Source organism: Chamaea fasciata, unplaced genomic scaffold, assembly GCF_029207755.1.
Source record: "Chamaea fasciata isolate MVZ Bird 193981 ecotype frontalis unplaced genomic scaffold, bChaFas1.0.hap1 SCAF_17, whole genome shotgun sequence".
Taxonomy (NCBI): domain Eukaryota; kingdom Metazoa; phylum Chordata; class Aves; order Passeriformes; family Sylviidae; genus Chamaea; species Chamaea fasciata.
Genome location: NW_027094102.1, coordinates 7,537,915 through 7,552,341, shown reverse-complemented (window position 1 = coordinate 7,552,341; position 14,427 = coordinate 7,537,915). Strand labels below are relative to the sequence as shown.

General features: G+C 62.8%; 2 protein-coding genes across 2 annotated transcripts; one reads left to right on the top strand and one right to left on the bottom strand.

Annotated features, from left to right (window-relative positions):
• Window positions 1-189: 189 nt before the first annotated feature.
• On the top strand, window positions 190-1,706 carry FOXS1 (forkhead box S1). Its single transcript, XM_066198849.1, has one exon. The coding sequence runs from the start codon at window positions 224-226 to the stop codon at window positions 1,568-1,570; it is 1,347 nt and encodes a 448-aa protein (XP_066054946.1). The 5' UTR covers window positions 190-223; the 3' UTR covers window positions 1,571-1,706.
• A 3,015-nt stretch (window positions 1,707-4,721) lies between these two features.
• On the bottom strand, window positions 4,722-13,103 carry MYLK2 (myosin light chain kinase 2). The gene is made up of 12 exons (XM_066199133.1): window positions 13,043-13,103; window positions 10,424-12,083; window positions 9,992-10,302; window positions 8,964-9,069; window positions 8,636-8,729; window positions 8,405-8,514; window positions 8,081-8,222; window positions 7,826-7,896; window positions 7,472-7,600; window positions 7,020-7,172; window positions 6,518-6,650; window positions 4,722-6,170 (listed from the first exon to the last, which is right to left on the bottom strand). The coding sequence occupies exons 2-12, from the start codon at window positions 12,025-12,027 to the stop codon at window positions 6,090-6,092; spliced, it is 2,934 nt and encodes a 977-aa protein (XP_066055230.1). The 5' UTR covers window positions 12,028-12,083; window positions 13,043-13,103; the 3' UTR covers window positions 4,722-6,089.
• Between the last annotated feature and the right edge of the window lie 1,324 nt (window positions 13,104-14,427).

Here is a 14,427-nt window from a genome sequence, read left to right as displayed (position 1 = left end):
CCCGGGGCCACTGGCTGCTGGCCGCAGGCCTTGGCGGCGCATCCGTCCGTCTGTCCACAGGGACCAGCGCTGGACGGCAGAGCCCCGCTCCGCCCTGGGCGGCCCCTCAGAGGAGGGGCCCGCCGCCCCCTCGCCGGCCGGCGGGTTTTAACGGGCCGTGCTGGGGCCGGGCGGCAGAGCGGGATCAGCGGCAGCGCTGGAACGGCGGGGGCCGGCCGGGAGGATGCAGCCGGACCTCCCCGTCGGCGACGCGGCGCTGCGCAGCCCACCGGCCCCTGAGCCGGCCGGCGGCGCCTTCCCCAGCGCTGAGGCCACCAAGCCACCCTACAGCTACATCGCCCTCATCACCATGGCCATCCAGAGCGCGCCCGAGCAGCGCATCACCCTCAGCGGCATCTACCGCTACATCATGGGCCGCTTCACCTTCTACCGTGACAACAAGCAGGGCTGGCAGAACAGCATCCGCCACAACCTCTCCCTCAACGAGTGCTTCGTCAAGGTGCCCCGTGATGACAAGAAGCCGGGAAAGGGCAACTACTGGACCCTCGACCCCGACTGCTACAACATGTTTGAGAACGGCAGCTTCTTGCGGCGCCGCCGGCGCTTCACCAGGAAGAGGGGCCTCCGGGATGCTCCAGGCACTGAGGGAGACGAGGGGCGCGGGAAGAACCCCAGACAGCAGGCGCGAGGGCTGCCTGCTGCCCCGCTGCCGGAGAAGGGGAAGGCAGAGGGGGGCTACACCTCGCCGTCGGCCACAGGTCGCCTGCCGAGCCCTGCCGCTCTGTCTGAGGGTGCCGGGGCGCCAGGGTGCGCTGAGCCCTGTGCCCGGCGTCAGCCGCCCAAAGCCAGGCAGCCCTGCCTGTACCTGCAGGACATGCCACAGCCCAAGGGGCCGTTCTTCACGGCCCCCGAGAGCCGCCCGCCCAAGGAGACTGTCTTCGGGGGGCTCCCGGCCACGCTGCAGCTGCCCCGGCCAGGTCAGTACCCATTGCCCAGCGAGCGCCCGGCCCAGCACCAGCACCCTGCCCTGCTGCCTGCCCTGCTGCCCACCCAGCACAGGGACCCCCTGCAGGACTCGCCGGCCACCCCAGACACGCCCCCAGAGCAGCTGGAGGGCAAGGAGCTGGCTGCCCCTGGTTTGGGGCCGTGTCAGCCATTCGGGCAGGTGCCGCCTGCATTCCCCAGCAACCTCCTCGGCACGGGCAAGCCCCCCCCATCCTGCTTCCTGGAGGGAGAGGGCTACACGCAGCCCCACCTGCCCGTGTTCGGCTCCTTCAGCCGGCCGGGCCCCGAGGCGCTGGGCAGCAGCTACCAGTGCCGGGTGCAGGCGCTGAGCTTCTGCATGAAGGAGCGGCCCTGCAGCACAGCGCTGGAGCATCTGCTGGCCGCAGCCCCCCCGGCCTCCACTGCCAACCGCCAGCCACCCTTCGGGGCCATGGGGCCACGGGCAGGTGAGCAGAAGGAGCCGTGGGGGCCAGGGACCACGATCCCACTGCAGGGGGGTAATGGCTACGCCCTGGGGCTGCCCCCTTGCCTCTACCGGACACCCGGCATGTTCTTCTTCGAGTGAGGGACTCCCCAGCCTGGGACAACCCAGCACCTAATAAAGAACATTCCCCAACCTTGCCTCTGTGGTCTCTGTGCCCCATTCAAGGTGGGCAGTGGGCAGGGGCAAGCTGGGTACCCAGCTCAGGTGCTGGCTGAGGGACACACATGCCCAAGGCCGCCTGGCACAGCCTCCATCCCCACCAGTCCCTCTATCAGTGATCACTGACTGGATGGTGAGGCCACGTGGGGACAGGGCATGGCCTGGGTCAGGGCACTTACACCCAGGTCCTGTGTCCCAGGGAGATGCTGGGGATAAGGTCCTGCCACAGGTCCTGAAGCACCATCCCATGGTAGTGCAAGGGAACTTTGTCCTGGGGGGTCAGGGACTTGTGCTGCAGCAGAAGTTAACCCCCAGTGGAGCCCCACTGTCACCTCCCTGTGCCTGGGACCCCTCCAGGTTCCTGGTTTTGCATAGGATGTCACACACGGCACAAGTGGCACCAGCCTCAGCGTGTGGCCCTGCAAATGGACCCGTGTTGACCCAGACAGACTGCAGGGAGGCACCAGGGGTTGTGGCACAGTGTGGAGGCTCTGCTGTGGGGGCAACAGCACTCCTTCCCCTCTCTTGTCCTTGCTTGTGGCTGTGTCAGTGCCTGGCTGGGTTTCCAAATAGTCCCTGAAGACTCTGAGACCAGGGCAGCCCCAAAGATGGGCTGTGCCAGGGGCTGCAGCTCTGATGGGAACAGCCAGGAAAGTGGATTCCTCCGACCTGAATCATGCAGGATGGCTGCCAGTGAAGAGGCACCAGCTGAGTCACCGCTGTTGACACTGGGCACAGGGATATGCCCCAACTGGCCAGGCTGGGGAACACTGGGGTGGGCAGGGTCCCCAGCAGCCCCAGGATGGGACCTGGCCACCAGCCCCTTCCCACACAGCACTGGGACACTTGAGCACTGGAGTGGGGCCTGAGTGATGCTGGCAAAGTGGGGGGCTGTGCTTGCACCCCTCATACTGCCAATCCCAGGGGCAGCAACACCCAGCACCCATGGCATAGCCTGCCCCAGGATAGACACAGGGCTGGTAGGGGCTCTCCGTGCTGATGTGGGGACCAAACTTGTTTCAAAGTTCCCCCAGCTTCCCAAGGCCAGGGGGACTCCAGTTTGGCCAGTCTCGGGGGTCTTTGTGGGGGCGGTGCTGGCACGGAGGAACGCTGCCGTCACTCAGGGACCAGGAGCACCGCGGCCGCGTCAGCGCTGTTATCAGCCCCCAGACGGCTGCTGGGCCATGGCTGTGTCCCAGCGCCGGGCAGGGCGGGGGGGGCCGCCCTTCATCATCGGGGACCGCCACTCAGCCCTGGGCCTCTCTTTTCTCCCTTTTTTTCCCCCTTACCCAGTGGAAAACAATATTTGAGCGCCTACATCATGCTGGCGTCTCCGGAGCGGCCGGCGGCGAGCACGGCTGACCTCAGCCCCCTCCTTCGCACGGTCCCCGGGGGCGCGGGAGGAAGCGAGCGCCGCAGCCGTGCCCAGGGGCCGTCTGGTTCCCACGGAGCGTGGCCGGGCCCATCGCCCGCCCCGGCTGGGAACACACGGCCCCGGCCCCATGCTGTGCCCGGGATGGGGTCCCTGTGCTGGGAGCAGTGTGGCGCATCCCACTGTCCCCGCAAACTGCAGCCGCCGCTGGGGATGGGCACTCCTGTCCCGCACAGCCTGCACTGCCCGGGAGTGCAGATCATATCAGCGCTCCCCTTTCCCGCCCTCACCCCGACCGCCGGTCATGGACCCGCTGTTCTCCCAGCTCTGCCTCCTCCCTGGCTCCCTCCTGCTCGCTGTGGGTGGCCTGCTCCCCCGCCCACTCGCCCGCTCCCATCCTGGGCCGTGCCGTGGCCAGGGCTTGCCGCACCCGGTCACGGGGCGAACCTGCTGAGCTGCCGGCGGTGCTGCCAGGTGCCAGTGCCGGAGGTCTGCCCGCTCCCTTTCCCTCCCTGCACTGCCTACGGGGATCCTTGTCTCTGCAGGCAGGGTGGGTGCCACAGGAACAGGGTGCCTGGGGAAATGTGTGCTGCTCCAGGCTCTGGGGATGGATGCTGAGGACACACGTGTGCACATCCAGACTGCACTGTGCATCTGTGGGGGTGATGAAGACCCCACACATAAGGGATGGACCTGGCTGTCGTGGCCAGTGGGACCAGTCCACTTCAAGCAGTTTCAGGGGCTCATGAGCCCTTTCAGCTGGGAACATAGGGTGGGATCACAGCTACTTCCATGGGTGTCAGCCCTGTGGCCCCACTCGTCCAGCCCCAGTGTGTTTCTCCGTAGGGTCCCAGAGTAGGAAGGAGGGGGCTGGAGAAACTAAACTGGGCTGTGGGGTAGGGGTCCCCCACCCTGGGATGTGCTGGTGTCTGTGCATCCAGACATGCACACACACAGGGCTGTGCTCAGGAACTGATCCCCTACAGCAGCTCAGGCTTCCAGGAATGTCCGGGGCTGACGGTCCATCTGGAAGCCCCATGGTCACCCCACAGCAGGACCCTGCAGCCCCTGTGGCCATCCGGGGCCAGGGCCGGGACCGGGACGATGCTCAGCTCCTGGGGCCAGACAGGAAGGAGACGTCACCGCCGTGGAGCATAACTCAAACCAGATGGGGCTGCGCTGGCGTCCAGGCCTGTGGGGTGGTCACCGACAGGAACCGGTCAAAGGCTGCCGGCAGGAAGCGGCTGGGAGGGACGCCTGCGGTGGGGGCTGGAGTCCAGGCTCTGGCAGCCTTAACCACTTCAGGGCCAGCCATAGCTCCCCTGGGCAAAGGGGAATCAGTACCCACCAGCCCTTGCCTGGGCATCCCACCCGATATGGGCAGATGCTGAAGATGTGAGGGCACGTCTGACTGACTGACAGATGATCCATCCACCCATCCAGTCAGCACTTTCCCTTCCCCCACGCCCTGGGGTGCTCAGAGCTGTTGGGTGTGTAGACCAGACACCCTTGGCACTATGCCTGCACAGCCCTGCCCAGGATGTACCAGGTGGTCCCTGTCCACAGCACAGCCCGAACCCATCCCCTCTACCACAGAGATGAGATTCTGCATCCCATCCTCATCTCACTTATCCTGCGACTGCCAGGCCCCACAGGTGGAGTAGGGCCTCCCCAGCCCCCAGAGTGGCAGGTGTGGGCTGTGGGCAGACCTGTACATTTATTTACAAGAAAGCAAGTGCTTTGGAGGGCTCCATTATGAGGCAGGGTCCCACCAGCCGTGGCTCCTGCCCGGTGGGCACAAGCCTGAAGCCCCTTTCCCTGCTGCAGCCAGCGTGGAGGTGAGGGGCAATGTCTCCCTGTGTCTCTCCCCAGTGTTTTTCCAGCAGGCACAGAGGGCAGAGGCAGCTCCAGAGCAAACACACAGCCATGGCTTGGGGGCTCTCAGCCATAGCAGAAGCCAAAGCTGGGGGTCCTCTTGCCAACCCCCCATCCCCTCCTGCAGTGAGCAAGGCTGGGTGCTGCAAATCCCAGGGGATGCCCATCCTCTGGCAGCACCGGGGAGGCCCAAGGGGTGCAGGCAGAGAGGACGGGGATCGGGACAAGGCGCGGGAGCTGGAGCAGCACCCCTCTCTCTCCCCAGTCCCAGCAGGTCCCGCGGAGCCCTCGCACAGGGCGGGGGAGCTGGCGGCCGCAGCGGCGGAGCAGTTCCTGTGTGTTGGTGGTCGGGTGAGCGGTGCCGGCCGGAGCGGGGAGCGCGGGCCAGCTGCTCTGCATTAGCCCGCCTCGCTCATCGCGTTCTGCCGGGGACGGGTGAAGCAGAGGTTGTGTTTTTCCCCCGCTGGCAGAACCGAAGGGCAGGGAGGGCAGGAGGAACACAAAGCCTCCTTCTTTCTTCGTTGGCTCCCAGCTGGGGACGCCGCTGGAAGCGTGCTTGCTGCTTCCTCCCTTCCTGTGCGAGCAGCAGCTCGGGGCCAGCTCCGCTCCCACATGCCCAGCTGGCCAGGAGGAGGTGCTTGAGCCCCGGCTCCGGTGCCAAAGCACCAGGGTGAGGGTCCGCGGTGCCTCACCTCAGCATCATCGCCGAGCCATCGAGCTGGGAAGGGAGGTCGGGCAGTGCAGAGGCCAGCGGCAGTGAAGGCAGGCGGGACTGCGGCATTTACAGGCAGAGAGGGCACTTTTTGAGTCCAAAAGCAGCAAGAACCAGGCGGCCGAGGCAGCGGGATCACGCCGGAATGGCCTTCCTCCTCCGAGGGCACGAGAAGGAAGCGTGAGCAGAGCACAGATGCTGCAGGTCGGGCATCACGAAGCCAGGCCAGGGCCAGAGATAAGATCAGAAACCTTCACTCCAGAGCAGCCTCGCAGTCTGAGGAAATCCCGACAGGAGCATCGGCTAGGTCGGAGTGGGGCAGGCTGGAGCCTCCGGAGCCTCAAGGCCACTGCGAGCACCCCCTGCGGTGATGTGGTCCTGAGCGCAGTGGGACCCGCTCGACAGAGCTGCTCCAGACTGCTGAGAGTCCCTCTCAAGTGGTTCCTTTCTGGCCTCGGCTCCCCTGGGAACCCGAGCTGGGCTCAGATGCCCAGCGCTGTCAGGGACCCCGAGCTGGTGATCTTCTTGAAGCGGTTGGCAGCGCACACCCCAATGAAATTTTTCTGTGAAAGGGAAGAGGAAAGATTTTCATCCTTTGGCAAGGGCTGTGGCACTAAAGATTGAGCCAAACCCAGCTCTGGGGCCTGACACTACTCCTGTCCCTAAAAGCTGCTCTTGGGATTGGCTCAGGAATAACCACCACAAAGAGACCTATACTTGATGAGGGTGTTACCTCAGGGGTGTCCACACTCAAGGGTCTCCAGCCCTGTGTCCCAGCTGCCAGCAGCACAGCGAGACAGAGCCATTCTCCATGCTCCAGGTGCTATCCACCAGGACAGGCAGAGTCTGGCAGCCCACTCCCAGCCCCCTCAGAAGCTGCTGACCCTCATGCCCTTGCCAGACCCCGCACCTTCCAGCGCCGCCTCATGACGTATTTCTTGAGCAGCACTTGGGACTTGAGCCGTCGGTTGGAGCGTTTGGCCTTTTCTGCCAGATTATTGAGCCAGGGATGCTGCAGGCACTGGTCAGCACTCATCCGGGCACTGGGAGAAAGAGGAGCCCATGTCAACCCTGCTCAAGCCCCTCACCCCCAACCACCCCCTTCTCCAGCCACTCCAGAGCCCCCAAGCCCCATAACCCTGCAGGGAAGAACCAGATGGAAGGAGGTACCCAGGGACTGGTGGGGCTGGGCGGGACTCTGAGGGGTCGAGCACATCCTGCTTGGGACAGGTGTCCCTGCACGGATACAGGGCTCTGGTGGGGACAATCAGAGTGGGGCAGAGCCCCCTGGGGTGAATTCAGTGCTGGACCCGGGGGATGCTGTTGGCCCTGATGAAGAGGCAGCATGTGGTACCCAGGCCAGCTCTGGGGAAATCCATCCCAGGACCCCATGGCCACTGCCAGACTCACACCTCTTATCTTTGATGATGAGGTTGGAGACAAAGTCCTTGGCCTCATTGGAGACACTCTCAAAGGTCTCCTCGTCGAAGTACCAGTTGGCAGCCAGGACATTGTTGAGTGTCTCAGTGTCATCATCACCCAAGAAGGGGGAGAGGCCGCTGAGCCTGGGGGTGCAGGGAGGTGAGGAGTCAACTGCTCTCAGACTTCAGCACCTCCCAGACCCCCTGGAACAGACCCAGCCTGGCCAGGGATGTTCCAGGGATGTGTGCCACCATCCTGTGCTCCTACCTGCAGCCAGGCTGAGCCTCTTCCTGCCCCCCAGCCCCACACAGCCATCTCCCGATCCAGGACCCCCCACCTGCCACCAAGCAGCCAGGTGCCTGGGGACAACTCTGCACCCAGGGGAGCTGTGCCCACAGCTCCCCAGCATGGCACTGGCAGCCCCCATCCAGCCCTGACGTACAGCATGTAGGTGATGACGCCCATGCTCCACATGTCCGTGGAGTAGGAGACCTGCTCGTAGTTGACCACCTCAGGGGAGAGGAATTCAGGGGTGCCGAAGTTCACTTTCAGCTTCTCGCTGGGATTGTACCTGCAGCCGAAAAGGGGTGCAAGTCAGCAGAAGAGGGACAGGCTGCTCGCCCAAACCACTGGCCCTCTCTCAGCAGATGCTGCCCTCCCCAGCTAGACAGGGAGTGCCGTGGCCAAAGCAATGGCCTAGAGCAAGTTCTGGGGCTCCAGGTACCCAAAGGCACACAGAGGTGAAGGGTGGAAGGGGAACAAGGAGGAGGGACAGAGCAGAGAAAGAAAACCTCACCTTCGAGCCAGCCCAAAGTCGATGATCTTCACCATGTGCCCAGTGGCAGAGACGCAGAGGATGTTCTCAGGCTGTGGGGACAGGGTGACCATTGCCCCACCACCAAGACAGGACATTCCCACTGCACAGATCCAGCAGCCCACGGGTCCTGCAGCTGACCCACACCAGAGCAATGCTGACAGGCATCACTCCCACAGCTGGCCAGTGTCCTGCTGTCACCTTTGGCCCTGTCATTGTCAGACCCCAGCCCCGCACCTTGAGGTCGAGGTGGAGGACGCACATGTGGTGCATGAAGCGGATGCCCTCGCAGATCTGCCGGACGAACACCATGCAGTCCACCTCTGTCAGGTGGTAGTCATCGTCGATGATCCGCTCGAAGAGCTCGCCTCCCTCCACACTGCATGGGGATGGACCACGGGGTCACTTTGGGGGGACTCCTTGCCCCTAGCCATCCTCCTGTAGAGCTCCTTGCCCTCCTGAGGACTCTGGCCCAGCTCCACCATGGAGGTGCTGAGCAGAGCCAGGGTAGGATGTAACATTTTGGGGGTGAACAGCCCCAGGGTAATTACAGGCACTCACAATTCCATGAAGAGGATGATCTCCCGAGGTGTTTCAATGGCATCGTAGAGCTGGATAAGATTGTGGTGGTTCAGCTGGTTCATCACATCGATCTCCAGCAGCACCATCTCCTGCAGAAGGAGCCCCAGTGTGGGGTGTCAGCCCTGGCTGTGCCACTGGGACAGGCTGTGTCCCCACACCAGGGGCACACAGAGTGTAACACTGCCACCACCTGCCCGGCTTCGTTCAGACCTTGTCCTTTGCTCCCTGCTTCCGGATCACTTTGGCTGCCAGCTTGAGCCCCGTCTCCTTCTCTGTGCACGTGTGAACTTCACCAAACTTGCCCCTGTGGAGGGAAGGAGGAAGGGAGAGAGGGAGAAGTGCCCACACCATCAGCCACCCAGGCTGCTGGGGACCCTTACACTGCACTGTGGTGCTGCTCTGCACTGTCCAAGGCCCCCATCCTGGCTGAGGCACCCACCCATCATGACCAGAGGAGTCCCACTGACTCAAGGCCACTGCCCAAGGCTGGAGGGCAGCTTGGGACAGTGCCAGGAGAAGCACTGGGGCCCCTCCTTACCCCCCCAGGATGTCCTTGGAGTTGAGGCTGAACTGGGAGCTGACACTGGCGGAGCGCAGGGTGACAGTGCGATGAGCGAAGGGCGCTGGCGGCGGAGGGACATCGTCTGCCCAGAGACAAAGGATGAGGTGAGAAGGGAATCTCCTGTCCAGGGGACCCCACTTCTGGGTACCATGGGCTTCCCTGGTGTGAAGACAGGCATCCAGCCAAGCCTGTGGGTGCAGGAGGTGGCCAGGTACTGAGTGCTGGGCTGTGGGCCAGAGGTTCCTGGCTGGGACTGCACCTGATGATGCAGCAACCCCTGAAGGGTCCCTTGCTATTGCCCATAGCATTGCCCTGCTGCATGGCACCAGCCCAGCTCCATGGAACCCTGCACCACGGCACATGCCACTCTGTTCCATGGCACCCACCCCAATGTATGGCACCCACCCCCATGTATGGCACCCTCCCCAATGTATGGCACCCACCTTACTTCATGACAGCCACTCCCACCAACACACATGTCACATTTACCCTTTCCAGGCCATGTCGGTGTCTGTCACCCTCTCCAGGCCAACCCCCCTCCAGGCCACCACCTCCTGCTCACCCTCCCAGGACAGATCCCACTCACAGGGCACCCCATGCACACATTCCTAAGCCACCCTTTCCCAGGTGAGGGCAGGACCCAGCCTTACAGGGATCCACATAAGCACCCACTGCCCCCAGGCTCTGCCATCCCCACAAGGACAGTGCTGCACGATATGAGAACATACTGTCCCCTGCCACCAGCCAGACAGTCACTGTCACTCCCCAGGCTCCTCTTCCTCACAGTCAATGTGGCCAGAGCAGGCCAGGAAGGGATGTGATGTATTTAGCCCTGTTTACAGTGAAAGGGGAGCTCGGAGGCCACTAGGCAGGTGACAAGTCAAGGACAGGAGCTGGCAGCATGGAGGGCAGTGTGGGCAGCTGGCAGGGCCATGGGGTTCCCAGGCTGTCACTCCACAGAGCGTCTGGGGGATAAGGAAAAAGCAGGTACCTCATGGCCTTACCCAATATCTCAAAAGCATCTTCTTTCCCAAAATCAGGGGTGAGGTAGGGGCTCTGGGGTGAGTTTGCCTCTGTCAAAGATGGTTGCACCCCAGGTCCAGGCTGCTCCATCACCCCAGCAGGATCCGGGGGCTGCCCTGTGGCACTGGGCAATGTCCTCTCCTGAGGGGTGCCAGAGGCTTCCAGGGGCTGCAGGTCCCCCAGGGCTGGTGGGCCAGAGCCAGGCTCTGTCGAACCCTCTTCTGGCTCCACCATTGTGGTGTCCTCTTCTATCGTCTCCATCTCTGCCGCCTCTGCCCAGGGCTGCACCTCCCTGGAAGCAGGAGTGGAAGGTGAGCAGAGCCCAGCCAGCAGCTCCCAAGCCCAGCATCCAGAGACCCAGGGCTGCCTGGAGCAGCGAGGGGGATCCCCCCATCCCAGCAGGGTGTGGGTACCTGTGGCAGGCAGCTGGGCAGCTCAGGCTCTGCAGCAGAGCCGGGCGTGGGGGCTCAGGGATTGTTGGTGGCTGTCCCTCTGTCGCCTTGGACACTTCCTCCCCTTCACTCTGAGCCTTCACAACAGCCATGGCTGCTGCCTCTGTGGGCTCCGCAGCCCCATCCCCAGCCTCTGCTCCAGCTGTGGGAGGCTTCACCTCTGCAGCTTTCTTTCCTCCATCCTGAGCCTTTGCAGTAGCTGGGACCTTCTCCTTTTTAGAATCTTTCCCTTCATCCCCAGCCTCTGCTCCAGGTGTGGGAGGCTTCATCTCTGCAGTTTTCTTTCCCCCATCTTGAGCTTTTGCAGTAGCTGGGACCTTCTCCTTTTCAGGATCTTTCCCTTCATCCCCAGCCTGTGTTGCAACTGTGGATTTTTCCACCTTTGCAGTTTTCTTCTCTCCATCCTGCACCTTCACAGCTGCTGAGGACTTCTCCTTTGCAGGCTCTTTTTTGCCTCCACCTTGAGCCATTTTTTCAGCTGATGTTTTCTCTGCCTTCGCTGCTGCCTTCTCTCCATCCTGAGCCTTAGCAGCATCTAAGCCTTTCTCCTTTGCAGGAATTATGCCTTTCTCCTTCACTGGAGCTGGGGCTTTCTCCTTCACTGGAGCTGGAGCCTTCTCCTTTATGGGCTCCTCTTTGCCTCCATCTGAAGCCTTTTTGACTGCTGGGGCTTTTTCTGCCTTTACCACTTTCTTCTCCCCACTCTGAGCCTTTGCAGCATTTGGAGCCTTCTCCTTTGCAGCAGCTGTGGTTTTCTCCTTTGCAGTCTTGGTATCAGCTGGGGCTTGCTCTGCCTTTGCACCTTGCTTCTCTCCATCCAGAGCTTTAGCAGCGGCTGGGACCTCCTGTTTTGCAACCACTGTGATTTTCTCCTTTGCAGGCTCTCCCTTGCCTCCATCCTGAGCCTGCGCAGCAGCCAAGGCTGTCTCCTCCTTAGGCTTTGCCTTCCCTCCTTCAGAGTTTGCTGCAGCCAGAGGCTTCTCCTCAGTGGACTCTGTTTTTCCACCACTCTCAGCCCCTGACCCACCGGGTGCTTCCTCCTTCTTGGGCTTGTCCTTTCCTCCATCCTGTGCCTTAGTTACAGCCAGGCCCTTCCCCTCCTTGGGCTCATCCTTCCCTCCATCCTTAGCCTCTGTAGCAGCTGAAGCCTTTCCTCCTCTGAGCTCTGCTGGAACTTTCTTCTTCCCAGGCTTATCTTTCTCATCCTTCCCTACACCCTGGGCCTCGGTGGCACCTGGCACCTTCTGCCCGCTGGATGCTGCCTGCCCTTCATCAGATGCTGCCTGTCCTCCATTGTGCTGCACAGCCGAAGCCTCCTCTCCTGGAGCTGCTTCCCTTCCATCCTGGGGCTCTGGCGCAGCCAGAGCTATCTCCTGCTCCGGCTCTGTCTTCCCTCCAGGCTCATCTGTGCCTTTGTCCTGTGCCACGCTGGCGGCTGGCACTGTCCCCTCTTGGGGCTGGGCAGCCTGGGGAGCTGCAGGTGCTGCACTCCCCTCGGCTTCGGGGGGGGCCGTGCCGGCAGCCCCCCCAGTGTCGGCACCATCCGCGCCTCCACCCTGCTCCATGGGACACTCCGGGCAGGAGGCGGCTGCCCTGCGGTGCTCCCGGTTCGGCGCGACTCCTGCGGGAGAGAAGGCAGCAGCTGAGGGCTCGCCGGACCCGACGCCCTGCAGGAGGGACGGCAGGACTCGGGCAGTAGCTCTGCTCCTGCAGGGATGAGCTGCTGCCATCCAGCCGGGAACTGTGCCCCCGCCGCCCAGCCGGCGGCTCCCGGGCTGGTGGCAACGAGCCAGGGACCCCACGTGGCCACCAGTCCCGGCACCGTCCCATTGTGCCCCGATATCTGCCCCGCGGTGACTGATCGATGGCCTGACCCCGGCACCTGTCACCGGGTGCCTGGGGCCTCCGACGTGCGAACAGCCAGCGCGGCGCGGCCAGGGTGACAATTTAAGGCCACATCCCACCATGGCCGGGCAGGAGACAGCGGCTCTGGCCCCGAGCTGGCAGTGGGGATCAGGAGAGGTGAGCATTCCTGGCACCGCCCCACCATTGCTCCCCCTGAGCCACACAGGAGTTCCAGCCATGCAGGCAAATCCCATCTGCTCAGGGGCCGCTCAGACCCCCGCACCCAGCAGGCGCCAGCGCTGCCTGTCCCCCTGCCAGGGGTAACCAGCTCTGCCAAGGGGACCTGTTGGTGCCCTGTACCTGCATTCGGCTCCAGCCCAGCACCTGATCCCCAAATCCCCGTTCTGCCCTGAGCTCCACTGCCCTCCTGTGCCCGGTGGTCTTTCCTCACCCTATCCCAAAGCACTCCCCTGTGCAGCCATCCAGAGCCCAGGATAGCCCAGCCCCAGAAAAAACCCACCAGCGACCATCCCAGTAACAGGGAAGTTGCTTGCTGGTCTACTGGAACAGGAGGTGCAGCAGAGCCTGAGGAGCATTCCCACATCCCACAGCTCAGTGCAGGAAGCCCGTGGGGATGGAAGTGTTCTTTCCTGGGCTGAGGGCTCCACTTTCCACAGGACCCCCCACCACCACGCCCCAAGTCAGAAGCCATGGAGACCCCCCCGGCCCCGTTACCTGGGTCCTGGTGCAGTGGGTGTTCAGGGAGGCAGCATCCGCACTGTGGCAGCGCCGGAGGGAGCAGCCTCTTCTATCCCGGGTGTAACGGAGCCGGATTAGTGCGGGCAGAGGAGGATCCCTTACAGCAGCGGGAGCCGGCCCACTTCGCCTTTCCCAGCACCTGTTACTGCTGGAGCCCGTTCAAAGGACACGCCACTCTCGCCTGTCCCCCGTGGGCTGGGGACACGCAGACAAGGGGCAGGGGACAGGGACAGATTTGCCTCCTGCTGCAGCAGAGCACCACAGGAAGGGCTGGCACTGGACACACAGTGGCACCCCAAAACCATCCCATGGGGGTGGCCTGGGTGAGCTGGACATGGTCCAGATGGCTAAGGTCCTCCAAGGTGCCCACAGGTGACACAAGGTGCCTGCTAGCCAACCCGTGGGGATGGTGGCAAGGAGCAGCTGGTGATGGTGCTGGTCGCTGTGCTGCTGCGGCCAGCTCTGCCCACTGGCACTGGCCCTTTGGGAGAGTGGCTCCAAGGGACCCTGCACTGTGTGGGCATGATGTGGCACCTCTAGGCACTGCCACTGGACTTTGATGAAAGTGACAGCAGTTGGGAACTGGGGACTGGCCAGCAGCTGCAGCCTTCCCTAGGAGGCAGTTGAAAGATTTATTTTCTGCAAAATCAAGGGGAAGAAACAGAGGAGCTGGAGGTTCCAGAGAGGTTGGGCTGTGTGTATGGGTGCTGTACAGGCATTGCCGGCTCCTTCTGGGATGCTGCACCCCAGGACACACCTCAGGCACTGTGTGGGGCCGAATCCTGGTGTTTCCTGGAGGAGTGGGACTCTCCCCAGGCCTAGGCTGGCCAGGTGCCCCCAGGGAGGCTGAGGTTACCCTGAGCTCCTCCAGCCTCAGCCCCTGCCAGCTGCCAGCCTGGTCCCACCTCCCAGCTCCCCACCCCGGTCACACAAAGTTCAGGGTCCTGTCAGACACCAAACCCATCTGCTTAAACCTTGCTTCGCTTTCTCCTTATTTTAAACCTTAAAAGGAGAAAGCAGGTAGCAGGGCTGGAGGCTACAGCAGCCAAGTAGGTGGGGAGCCTGCCCTGGCCAATACCAGCCACGATAGAGCTGAGTCAATGCCACCCACAAACAGCAGCAGCCCCCCAAGAGCAATGCTCACCTTGCCTGCAGCACCTCTCAGGAGGACCAACACTGCTCAGGCAGTGCTGCTGCTCCACATTGACAAATCCCAGCTCCCAGTGAGCCATCAGCATCTGTGTGCCTTGGCCTGGGGTCAAACTTCGCCAGTGGTTCACATGTGGCATTGAAATCGAGACAAACCAGGATGGGAGCACATCTGTCCTTGCCTGCTGCCATTCCACCTGTCCCTGCCCTGG